The sequence below is a fragment of the Gracilinanus agilis genome, chromosome X (assembly GCF_016433145.1).
Source record: "Gracilinanus agilis isolate LMUSP501 chromosome X, AgileGrace, whole genome shotgun sequence".
Taxonomy (NCBI): Eukaryota; Metazoa; Chordata; class Mammalia; order Didelphimorphia; family Didelphidae; genus Gracilinanus; species Gracilinanus agilis.
Genome location: NC_058136.1, coordinates 5,942,119 through 5,955,161, shown reverse-complemented (window position 1 = coordinate 5,955,161; position 13,043 = coordinate 5,942,119). Strand labels below are relative to the sequence as shown.

The 13,043-nt window shown below is 43.0% G+C and overlaps 1 protein-coding gene across 1 annotated transcript in view; it reads left to right on the top strand.

Moving 5' to 3' along the window:
- The window catches only part of TMEM255A (transmembrane protein 255A), a 52,828-nt gene that overhangs the window by 15,035 nt on the left and 24,750 nt on the right, over positions 1–13,043 (top strand). Inside the window, exon 3 of the mRNA XM_044682662.1 lies at positions 8,440–8,502. Within this exon, the coding sequence (XP_044538597.1) occupies positions 8,440–8,502 (63 nt within the window). The remainder of the gene's footprint in view (positions 1–8,439; positions 8,503–13,043) is intronic.

The following is a 13,043-nucleotide window of genomic DNA, read 5'->3' as shown; positions in this document are numbered from 1 at the left end:
CTTAGTTCTAGATGTGTGCTTGTCCTTCCCTGCTATTAGATTGGAAGCACCACAAGGACAAGGCTTCTATCAGATCTCTCTATATTTGATCCCTGGCCCAGAGCACCCACTACCGAATCTTACAGTTAAAAGGGATCACGGAGATCATAGTATAGAGGAAAAGACATTGGGATTTGGAGTAGGAGACGTGAGCTCGAAATCCTGCCTCAGTTGCCTGCCTAGGTGGCCGTGGGCAAACACTTGACCCTTCTGAGTCTCCATGTCCTATCCTATGAAAGTTGGGGCTTGGTCTCAGAGGTCCCTTTCCATGATCAGTCTGCACTGATTCTGTAGCTAGTCTGAGGAGTTTCCTTTACAAGCTTGCACCAGGGATAGAAGATTCACTTACCACAGCCATCCAGCTCATTTGGGGACAATTCTATGTGAAACTGAGTGATGGGGATCGAAGAAGGAAGTGCAGATACACAGGAGGAAAAGTCCACTGGAGATTGCAGACCCTTCCGAACCTGTGTGCAAGTTAACCCACTGAGGCCAGACTTCTTCATTTCCTCCCTGGCTGCAGTCAGGAAGAATTCCAGTGTCTCTGTCATTTTCCAAGTGGCCCTAGGGGTGGGTGGCTGCTTGCCTTGTTAGTCTAGGCAAGAGTTGGCAAACTATGCCCAACCTGTATTTTAAATAGATACGATGTTTTCAAAGGTAAAAAACAATGTTTAGCTCGTAGGCTGTACCAAAACACAGCAGGCTAGATTTGGCCCATCCACTGTAGTTTCCCTGGTCCAGGGAGGTGTGTTCCCTACAGTTTATCAAATTGGAATCTCGGCTTAAGCCCCTACCTACCAAGGAGCACTCAGCCTGTTTTCCTAGTCTGCTATATTTCATTGCTAAATGGAGACACCATACAAGCCCACTTTGATAGCCTTTACTCATGACTGAGGATGTAAAAGGAATACAATTTTTTAAAAAAATCCTTACCTTTTCTATTTTAGAGTCAATACTGAACATTGGTACCAAGGTAGAAGAACAGTAAAGCCAGGCAATGGGCATTAAATGACTTGCCCAGGGTCACACAACTAGGAAATGTCTGAGGCCAGATTGGAGCCCAGGACCTCTCATCTCTAGGCCTGGCTCTCAGTACATTAAACCACTAGCTGTCTCCAAGGTATATAATTTTTAAAATATATATGTGTGTGTGTATATACACTTATTTTACAGATGAAGAAACTGAGGCAGACACGGTGACTTGCCCAGGGTCACCAAAGTAGGAAGAGTCTGAGGTCAGATTTGAAGTCAGGAAGACAAGTGTTGACTCCAGGTCTGATACTCTATCCACTGCAGCGCCACCTAGCTTTCCTAGACTGGATGTCCTCAATGAGAGCTCTCCCAAAGTAGCAGGGGTGTCCTTGACAGGTATTGGGTTACCTTTCCCTGGAGGTCTTCATGCGGTGTGGGGGAAGTTGGAGGAAGATTCTTGGTGACCTCTACAATGGCCTTTAAGCTCCCTTCCAGCCAGCCACCTGAAACTCTTAAGACCGAAGAAATATTTGAAAGTTAAGGAAAACAGCAAAATAATTTCTAGAAGAGTGCTGAAGCAGGGTCAGTGGTTTTCTTTCAAGCTTCTGTAACCACTGAGCGACTGAGGCAGATAGAACTTTATATCTAGAGAGAAGGCCTGGCTTCAAATGCCAGCTTTGATATTTGCTACTTGTGTGTGACCTTAGTCAAGTCCTTTCCTCTTCTCCAAAATAAGAGGGTCGAAGTCCATGACTTCAGGCACATTCCAGGTCTAGATGTAGGAGCCTACGAGAGAGGCAACAACAGGGATTCAGCCAGAGTTTTCATTTTGGGGGGAGGAGGGAGAAAGAAGTAAGGTTAGTAGTCTTATCCATGTAGATGTTGGCCACCACAGAGGTTTCTCCTTGGGCAGGGATAAAAGAGATTCGCAAGAATTTGTCTCAGCTTGAAATTAGGTAAAGACTTATAAAGAGTTCCAAATAGGCTGGGTGTGGCCTTTCTTGCCTCTGGCTTTGGAGAAGTACGATGGAGTGGGGGCAGTTGCCCAGTTGGACCCCAGAGACATCTTCATTTTTTGCAGGTCTATCAGAGGCCTACTATGCACCAGATTCTTTGCACTTGCTTGGTCAGTCCCCTGGCATTTCCTCCAGCTCCTCCTCTCTAGAGAGGAGTCCCCACCCCCCAAGAATATATTTTTTCAAACTAGTATATGCTCCGTTTCTCTGCCTTATTTGGCCTTCCTTTGAGTTAAGTTTCTGAGTCATTTGTCAAATTGCGCACACCCCAACCTGAAGAGAAAAGATTGTGATTGGTCCACTGCCAGGAGGCCAGCTGGACAGATTCCCAGGAGGCCAAGCTACTGGGGACAGCATCCACAGGCTCAGTCCTACCCCTGCCCCACTTTGAAAGAACAGATAGAGCAGGTCCACTCTGTTTCCCCAGCCTCTTTAGGGAGATGTCTGTACAACAGAGGTTACCCAGTCCCAATGGGGCATCTGTGGGCAGACGTAGCTCCTGAAGAGGTCCATGGGACCTGGGAGATTATCCCATTGGTCTTGGATTATCCACTAGTCAAGGTAATCTAGGCACTTGTCTAGGGCTTCCCAAACCTTAAGGCGCCAATAAAAATGGTGTGATTTTTTAAAATGGAAGCCATTCCCATCCACTTTGAGGGCCCAACAGAGGAAGGCCCTCTTTTTCCCCTTCTCCCCCCACCCCAAGGACATTTCCAAGGCTTGATCATCATTTTACTGGGCTGGCATTTTTTCCCATCAGTCCTCAAATTTAAATATTCCTCCAGTGAAAGCCTAGTTCTTCAGTGAATACAGATCAGGGTAGGACTTGTTCATCTGCAACTGGTGTTAAGATTAATTGACCTATTCTCACCATTTTTCCCCTGATCTAATTTTCATCCTCTTCCACAGCCCCATCAAGGCTGTTGTTCTCTACCAGCTTGGCAGGCTCAGCCCACTAATGGCATGGATGAGAGGGCACTGGCTGTCACACCAACCACTTAGGGAAATTACTTTTCAGCCTTTACCTGGCTGTTTCTGCTCGACCCCCAAGTGAGGGGGTGCATTTTGTCTGGAAACAAAGCTGAGGCAGAGGAAGGGGTGGAGAAATGTTAACAAAGATTGCAGTGGGCTTACCATAAGTGCCTGCCGCCCCACTTCCAAAAAATCCCATCTTTAAAAACAAAAATGTTGGTGTTAAGGAGTTTGCTGGTTTCTAAAGTACTCCCTGGGGCTGATTAGCATGCCAGATACCTCCCAGACTGCCCTTCCTCTCAAACAGTCGTCGTACTGTAGTCCAGTTATCAACCTGTTCAAAGTTCTCTTTGAAAAAAGAGAATTTGAACTCTAATTCTTATTGTAATTTTCCTAATACTGAGTCAAAAGGCAAATACTATGTGTGAGAAGGTCCTAGGATCCTAGCTCTAGACCTGGAAAGGGCCTCAGAGGCCATCAAGTCCACCGAAGAGGAAACTGAGGCCCAGGGAGGGGAAGTGATTTGCCCAAGGTCACCTAGCTAAGAAGCAGCATGTTCTGTGACTGAGTCTTTCCACGGCAACAGTGTAGCTGAAGAGGTACAAGATCATAGGATCCTAGCTTGTCAAAGATAAAAGGGGCCTCAGGGATCATCCAGTTTAATCCTCCCCTTATTTTACAGAGAAAAGAAGCGATGAGGGGCCGAGTGAGTAGTTAGCAGAAACAGTCCCAGATGGGTCAGGGCTGGCTGCCAGACCTAGGAAAGGGGTTCTTTCCCCCTCCCTCACTAGATCACAAAACCAGGGGGGCTAACTCCTCTTAGAAACCTCAAAGAGCTTCTGGAAAATAGTATGAAGGATGATTTGTTAGCATCATTAGGTGATTGTTTTTCATCCTGTGTCCATGTACCATTTGTGCATTTCTGTCCTGTCTGCTAAATAAATTAAGCCTTGGCCCTCAGATGGGGCCAGGGAGCACTAGTATCTAGAGATATAAATGAAGTATTCTGGAAAATAACAGCTAGGCAAAATGAGTTAGATAGATCTTTTCAGATAATTTGATTTTGTCTTGTTCCTTGGGTGCCTCTGTCTTGTCTGCTTGCATCTGCTAAATCATTTAAGCCTTACTCTCCAAGTAGGGTCAGAGATTAGTATCCTGAAGATCAGGGCCTGGGCGAAGGAAAGGATGTGGGTGGATTTCATTATATTGATAGCTCAGGTCTCATGCCAACTTACAGTAGACAGTTGCCATAGTAATTAGCCACAAAGGTTAGCATAGAAGCTAAGGAAACAAGACAAAAACCTGGACTTACTTGAAGCAAATAGAGGGGGCGAGGGAAATTTGGCTATGACCTACAGAGAGCATACCATGTTTGCATTTTGGCCAATGGCACCATGAGTGTTCAAAATCCAAAATGGCTCCCATCCTAGAAAAGAAAGTGAAAGCTTGAGGAACACATTTCTCTTCTCTAGGTTATTAGAGAGAATGTTCTATTTCTTAGGAAAATGGAAGTGCCTCAGGGAGAAAACAAAATGGAACAACTGTATAAAGAGGCAGAGGACAGTTCTTCCTTGGGTCAGGAGGTTGGGGCATGGTAGAATGGGACACAGAGAAGTTAGGAGAGAAGGGTCTCTGAACATCTCGAGTCATGTACCAAGTATGAGCTTCTTCCCATAGGGCAGGTGCTCTGGAAAAAGGATCTTCCTTCCTTCTAGAATGGGATAATGTGGCCTCAAAGATGACATCAAACAAAAAGTAAACCACTAATAACCAAAGGGGAAAAAAGTTAGAGTGGTTGGCAATGGTCTGTCGAGAGAAACCAAAGCAGTCATATATTGAAATGATCTAACATAAGAGACTTACACCTGAGAGTTTCAGGGCATTGCTCAGGAATATGAAAGAGCTCCACCCCAAAACTGTCAAACCTGATAGCCAACACCCTCTTCTGATGATTGCATGTGGAGACAAACAGTGCTTTACAAATTGGAACTTAGAGAACATTCCTATGTAATGTGAAGGTCCAGGCAAAAAACAAAGACCGTGGAAACACAGGGGATGTTTTTATGACTGCCGACGAAGGCAGGGAAGTGGGTTAAGAAGAAAAGGCAGATTTGGGAAGTGACCAGCTGGATAAGAAGGTGTTCTATGCAAGTTGGATTGGGTTTGGGGACCCACAACTTGATATATGAGAATCATGGAATGTACCTAACAAGGGTCAGTAAAAACATTTTCTCCTCAAGTATTGCCCATCAAGAAGACATTCTCTGTAAAGGAAGTGGAATGGAGAAAACTATACTTCTGATAAACCTACATGGAGAAAATCAGGTATAACCTAGAAAGAAGTATGGTCCCAACAAGAGAGATTCAGTTCATTCACCGGAGACATTATCCAAGAGTAGAGTCAACAATAAAACCTTTTGTGTGTATAAAGAATGGGGAGTAAACGGGGTGACCTAGAGGTCCATTCATTGAGCTTTGGTGGGCTAGGACTTATTTGCAACCATAGGTAAAAAGATGTAGAAGAGTGATATTATAATTTAAGGTTTTGATGCTCATAAGAGGAACCCAGAAACTGGAGCCATGTGGCTGAGTTCGAAATAGAAGCAATATACTACGGATCTCTGGGACAGGAGGAGGAATTTGATGAGAGCTTTGGAAAGCAGATCATGAATCTGGAAAAGGAAGAAAGCCAAGGACGACTAAAGTTGTTCTTTAAAGCTATTTGAGGGGAAATGGATAAAAGGAGGGTTAAGACCACTTCTTGGGAGGGATAGGCTGAAAATAGCAAATAATGGTAAGAAGGTACTTGATGCTCATTTCGATTCTGTTTTCTATTCTAAAGAAATCAATCTTTGGCCTGTGAAATAGAAAACCAAATTGGTTAGGGAGTGGAAACCCAAGATAAATGAAAAGAGGGTCAGGTAGCATCTCAGTGCCCTGCTGAATTCCAGAGTGCAGGCCCATATGAACTACAGGCATTGAAAGAACTTGCCAGTATAATTTCTAAACCACTCTGAGTGAGCTTTGAAAGGTCTTGAAGAATGGGGTAGGTGGTCCCATTTTTAATAAAGGGAAGAAGGTGATGCCTGAAAATCAGAGTAGGAGCTTGGCATCCTTTTCAGGCAAAATCTAAAATAAATTGTTAAGGATTTTATGAACACTTAAAAAGGGGAACAGTAATCACCAAAAATTAACATGGTTTCATCAAGAAAAAGTCATGCCAGAGTAATTTCATTTCCTTTTATGGACTTAGTTATGAGGCTAGTAAATCAGGGGAATGCCTGAGGGAGAACATGTTTAATCTCTCATGCTATCCAGTGGACCAAGTGGAAAAATGTAAAATAGATGCTAAGAGGTTAATTTAGAACTGCTTGAAAGAAGAGATCCAAAGAAAAGTCATTTGGAAATCAATGGCAACTTCCACTGAGTTCTCTAAATGGAGTACTCGGGGAATCTGTTCTCACCTTGTGCTGTTCAACACTTTGATCAGTGATCTGGCTGACAATGTAGATGGCACACCTGTCAAGTTTGCAGATGACACTATTCTTGTAAGAGTAGTTACATATGAGATGATAGTCTAGATCTCAAAAAATACCACATGCTGGAACTTGTGCCCAAAAGAAAAAGACAGAATGTAACAGGAAAAGCATACATTTCTATCTTTGGCTTAAAGAGAAGGAACTAGATAATAGCTCTTTCAGAAACAATTTGGTCATTGTAGTTGACTTCAAGGGCAATATCAGCCAGTGGAGGCAATTCCCAAGGTCTCACATTATCGTAGGCTACATTCTGAGAGGCCATGGGTTCCCAGTGGTGGAGGTGATAGTTGTATTGTAATCCGTACTGGGCAGGCCATCCCTGCAGTATCATTTTTTAAATTAAGTTTAATCAATTAATTAATTGAGAATTTTTTTTGCCATGGTTACATGATTCATGTTCTTTCCCTCCCCTCCTCCCACCCCACTCCCGTAGCCAATGAGCAATTCCACTGGGTTTTTGCAGTATCATTCTTGGTTCTGGGCACTACCTTTGAAGAAAGAGAAGCTGGAATGGACCTACAAGAGGTTGACCAGAATGGTGAGAAAGACTGGCAAAGATAGGATCCAAGGTTTGCTTGAAGAAATTGGAGGTGTTTAGTGTAGCAGGGAGTTGTTTTCAGATAATTAAATGGAAGAGGCCTTAGACCAACTCTTCTTGTCCTGTGCAAGAAGAGGCTGAACTATGTATTTAGTATAACATTGGAAGCACTTCTGAGATATTTGGTTCCAAAAAATGTCTCTTCTGCTCCATCACTCCACTCCCTCCTTGTGTTTGTTACCAAACATCCCTCCATTGACCAGATATTCCCCACTCAGCATTTTTCGATATTTGTTTACTTTGGGGAAACTTTGAACTTTCATAGGCTAGGTACCAGCTTGAAGATGTCCATTGAAGCACCACATGTGTATTGTATGTGTGTTTAAACATTTTGGTGTATCCAACTCTGTGACTCCATCATGGAGTTTTTCTTGGCAAAGATACTGGAGTAGTTTGTCATTTCCTTCTCCACCTCATTTTACAGATAAGAAAACTGAGGCAAGCAGGGTGAAGTGATTTGTCCCAGGGACACACAGCTGAGGCCATACTAAGGAAGAGGAGTCTTCCTGATCCAAGCCCATAATTCTATCCACTGGGCCACCTAGCTGTCCACTACTCATTTTGACTTTCACTGATAATAACCTTCCAATCAGCAGCTATCTTTTAAATACCTACTATGTGTCAGGCCCTCACTGGGTGCTGCAGTTACAAATACAATGGATGAAACAATCTACTCACCAGAAGTTAAGGATTATTGGTAGAGACAGAGACACAAGAGTAAATAAATGCACATTACACAAAGTCATTTTGCTTCAGTTTTGGGGTGTGATTCATTTCCGCTAGGCACATTTGTCCAATGTTAGGGGAAATCATCTTCTGTTGGATTTCCTTTATGTAAGTGCATGTACATCAACTCCATCTGGTTTTTTCATACATGCTCCAAGACATTTCTGTTAACTACCTTGGAAAGCTCAGCTGGCCAGCAAATTGGGGGATGGTTTTGACACTGCATTCTCACCCTAAAGATCTGTTTATTTTGACTCACATCCTTAAGACTTAGTACATCAAAAGAGTACTTTAAAAAATCCCAACCAAGCAATCGGCTTTAATGACAAAAGAATAAACACCAGCATAATTTATTTACTTAACCATTTCTATTTTGATATACCAATGACCCCTAATGGAGATCAAAGCCATCACTGGTTCAATATATAAACCATTAGGTTTCAAAGCCCAGCTACAATTTACTTTCTTGCTAGTTACTGGTGGGCTTTTATCCCCTGGAACCTAGTGGCAACTTAGGTAATTAACTATGGCATACATGGAGTGTTTTTGCTAAAGCAATGTGTTTTTTTTTTCCCAGCTTGGATTTGGATCATTTCTCGGAATCATCGGCTCAAACTTAATTGAAAATAAAAGGCAAATGGTAAGATTGTTAGCAGTGGCATTAAGAGTTATAAAGGGCTTCTATATCTTCCATAGATGCAAAGATAATTCATATCCAGTTAGACATAAATCCAGGGTTCCATGAAACATAAATGCTTTTATAAAAAAATTTGAATGGAAATACACTGGGTTGATGGTAGGATTGGGCCACATAACATTCATTTCTTGAGAACGTAAGGGTTCACAAAGTGCTTTATTCACAACTCTGGGAGGTGGGTTGTATCCTACTGTTGCCATTTTATACATTGGAAAACTCAAGTTTAGAGAGGAGAAATAACTTCCTTGGGATCATATGATATGTAAGCGTCGAAGGCAAGATTTGAACCTGGGTCTCCCGATTCAAAGTCCAGAGTTCTTTCTGTTGTTGTTTTTGTTCAGTCTTGTCCAACTTTTTAGTGACCCTGTGGACTAAAATATCATGTCAATACTATCCATACAGTTTTCTTGAGTAAGATACTAGAGTGGTTTGCCATTTCCTTCTCTAGTGGATAAGATTGAGTGACTTGCCCAGGGTTATGCAGCTAATGTCTGAGGCCAGATTTGAACTGGAGTCTGTGCACTGTACCACCTAGCTGCCCTTTAAGGGTGGACTGTGATGGAAATGTGTGTACCTGCTTCTCCCAATGTGGTTTCCCCCACACACACTTTTTCAATAACTTGCATAAAGACATAGGTGGCATGCTTTCTCAAGTCTGCTGATGACACAAAACCAGGAAATAGATGTCATGTTAGATGATAGAGTTGGACAGGGTCTCTAGCAGGCAGAGTTTCTATTTCTGATGTCACAGATTAGAGATATCAGTTAGCATGTGCATGGAGCACAAATATTTGAGGTACCAACTGGGTGAGGAGATGCTGAGGAATTGGAAGTTCTCTAGAGAATTTTGCCTAGAGCATCAACTGGCCCTGGGGATATAAGACTAAACAAAGCCCCCCCCAAGTCCCTGCCTGCAAGGACTTTACATTCCATGAGGGGCCTACAATACCACCTTGACGAAATATGTATGATACCAATCGAAATATTGACATTTGTAAAAACAAACAGAAATAGTTTGAGGAGGGATATGGCACAGTCTTTACACTAGGTTGATAAGAAAAGACTCTCTGGAGGAGGTGGCACCTGAACTGAGCTAAGACTAAATGGGAAATACCTGTGAAAAATGTATGTCAGGAAAATGTGGAAATATACAAGAACAAAAAGGAGTAAGTGGTCAGAGAGTAGGAACAGGCAGTTTTTAAAATGTGACATACAAACTATCAACAAAGATTGCTTCAATTAATGAAAATTTAAAAAGATAGGAAGCAAATCAAAACAACTCTGAGGTATCACCTCACACCTAGCAGATTGGCTAAAATGAAAGAAGGGGAGAGTAATGAATGTTGGAGGGGATGTGGCAAAATCAGGACATTGATGCATTGCTGGTGGAGTTGTGAAATGATCCGGCCATTCTGGCTGGCAATTTGGAACTATGCCCAAAGGGCTATAAAAGACTGCCTGCCCTTTGATCCAGCCATACCATTGCTGGGTTTGTACCCCAAAGAGATCATAGGTAAACAGACTTGTACGAAAATATTTACAGCTGCGCTTTTTGTAGTGGCAAAAAACTGGAAAATGAGGGGATGTCCTTCAATTGGGGAATGGCTGAACAAATTGTGGTATATGCGGGTGATGGAATACTATTGTGCTAAAAGGAATAATAAACTGGAGGAATTCCATGCAAATTGGAGAGACCTCCAGGAAGTGATGCAGAGTGAAAGGAGCAGAGCCAGAAGAACATTGTACACAGAGACTGATATACTATGGTAAAATCAAATGTAATGGGCTCCTGTATCAGCAGCACTGCAATGACACAAGACAGCTCTGAGGGATTTATGGTAAAGATGCTACCCACATTCAGAGGAAGGACTGCAGGAGAGGAAACATATAAGATAAACAATTGCTTGAATGCATGGGCTGAGGCGGACATGAATGGGAAATAGACCCTGAACAAGGACACATGTTACAACCAGTGGAAATGTGCGTTGGCCATGGGTGGGGGGAGAGCGGGGGGTGAAGGGGAAAGTAGGGGCATAAAGTATGTAAACAGGTTAAAAACAAATATTAATAAATGTCTAATAATAAAAAAATAAAAAAAAAGATAGGAAGCAAGCAGTCACCAAGTATTTCCTAAGGGCAAGGGACTGTGCTAAAAACCAAGATAGTGTCTGCATTCAAGGAGCTTCCCTTCTAGCAAGAAGATGACAAGTAGAGAAGTATGGACAGCCCAGAGCCATGCAGTATAAATGAGAGGCAGTAAAAGGTGTTGGGCAGTGAGACAGGGGTGGAATTTTAGCTGGCACTTGAAGGAAGGCATGGAAACCAAGAGGTGGAGGTGAGGGAGAACATTCTAGGCATGGGAAATAGTTCTCAAAAAGGCTCAGAGATTGGACACAGAATATGGCTGTGAAGAGCAGTGAGGCCAATGCCAAAAAAAGGATTTTCAATTTGATCCTGAAGTAATAGGGAACCAAATGGAGTGTACTGAATCTGCTGGAATGAGGGGTGATGTGGCCAGACTTGCACTTCAAGGAGATCACTTTGGCAGCTGAGAGTCCTGAAGCGGGGAGACACTTAGGGCAGGGAGACCCACCAGCAACAGTTCAGGAGTGGGGTGACGAGAGCCTACACGATGGGAGAGAAGAGAAGGAAGTGCATTTGAGATGTGTTGCAAAGGTTGCATGATAGGCCTTGTGTGATCTTGGAAATTTGGTGGTCCTTGAACTAATTTTGAGGTCCCTGATCTAAATTTCCTGTGGACATTTAGGACTCTTTCAAAACTACATTTCCCATGATTCCTCTTGCGTAATGAGGTAGATAGGAAGTGTGCTTACATAGACAGAAGTATAAAGATTCAGGACTTGATTGGTACCCCTTTTTCTGGCTGTGGAGCAGGAGCCAGGATGGGAGGAGCAGGTAAATGGCAGGTCCCTTTAAACCAGTGATTCCCAAAGTGGGTGCTACTGCCCCCTGGTGGGTGCTGCAGCGATCCAGGGGGGCAGTGATAGCCACAGGTGCATTTAACTTTCCCATTAATTGCTATTAAAATTTTTTAAAAATTTAATTTCTAGGGGGCTAAGTAACATTTTTTCTAGAAAGGGGGTGGTAGGCCAAAAAAGTTTGGGAACCACTGCTTTAAATTAACTCTTAACAGGCACGTGGCTTCATTTTTCAAAATGTCTATCAATAAACCCTTAAAAACCATAATATTTTATATTTATATATATATATCCATTTTATCTCTTACATTTAATGGCAACCACTTTGGAAACACAATCCTCAATTTTTCAGATAGCCTACCAAGCAATTTTTGCCAAGATTTTTTACGCAGGCAGAACTCTGAGAGCATTTAGAGCTCTCCAGAGCTATGGACTGGGACCAGTTCTTGCTGTTTTTGTACTATTTTTGGCCACTCTGCTCAGTTCTTTTGAGCAGCCTTCTAAAAGGGGAAAGTTTTGGGGTTTGTTTTTTTTCTTCTCCCCTTTCTCCTCAGCCACGTGGCTTTTCAAGGGAAGGGGGAAGTGGTTTTGCTTGCAGCAGTTCATTTTTGCCTGACCCTCCCTGGGAGGGAAGCCACTTCTGACCTTCCCGCCCGAATGCCAGTTCTAGCTGTTCCTGCCGAATTCTGACCTTCAGGTCCCAGTGCTGACCCCAACTCCTGCTAATCCTGCCTCTGCCCTGATCCTACTAAAATGCTGCTGCTGCTGCTACTGCAGATCCTAGTCACCGCCAGGAGCTATATATTTGCTATAATATTAATGCATACCCAAAAGCCTTAAACTATGGTAACCTGCCAGCTATTGGTAAATAATATGGGACTGTAATAATGTCTCTGGCTGATTCCAGGAGAAGGGAACCTCAAGAGCCACTAAACAGTGCTAAGAAGGTACAAGGTCATGCAGACCGTACCAATCCAGGTGGGATTGAGGAACTTCTATGCCAATACTGAAGGGCTTGAAACTAGTGTTTGGGGTTCGGGGTTGTAGCTTTTCTGACATATGTTAGAGGCCAGACTTCCCTAGGCTTCATCCCTAGCTAAGCACCAAACATTGGCTATCATTATGGCTCACCCTATCCCTGAGAAGTGCAGGCAAATCAGACCAGGGAAAGACACTTCCCTTGCATACAAATTTGGTTATGTTTACAAGAGCTTTCAGGGAGACCAGTCTCCCTCCACTCTTCAGGGGGGAATGTGATATTGGAAATTTGGTGGTCCTTGAACTAATTTTGAGGTCCCTGATCTAAATTTCCTGTGAACATTTAGGACTCTTTTCAAAACTACATTTCCCATCATTCCTCTTGCATAATGAGGTAGACAGGAAGGGTGCTTACATAGACAGAAGTATAAAGACTCAGGACTTGATTGGTACCCTTTTTTCTGACTGTGGAGCAGGAACCAGGATGGGAGGAGCAGGTAGATGACAGGTCCCTTTAAACTAACTCTTAACAGGCACGTGGCTTCATTTTTCAAAATGTCTATCAAT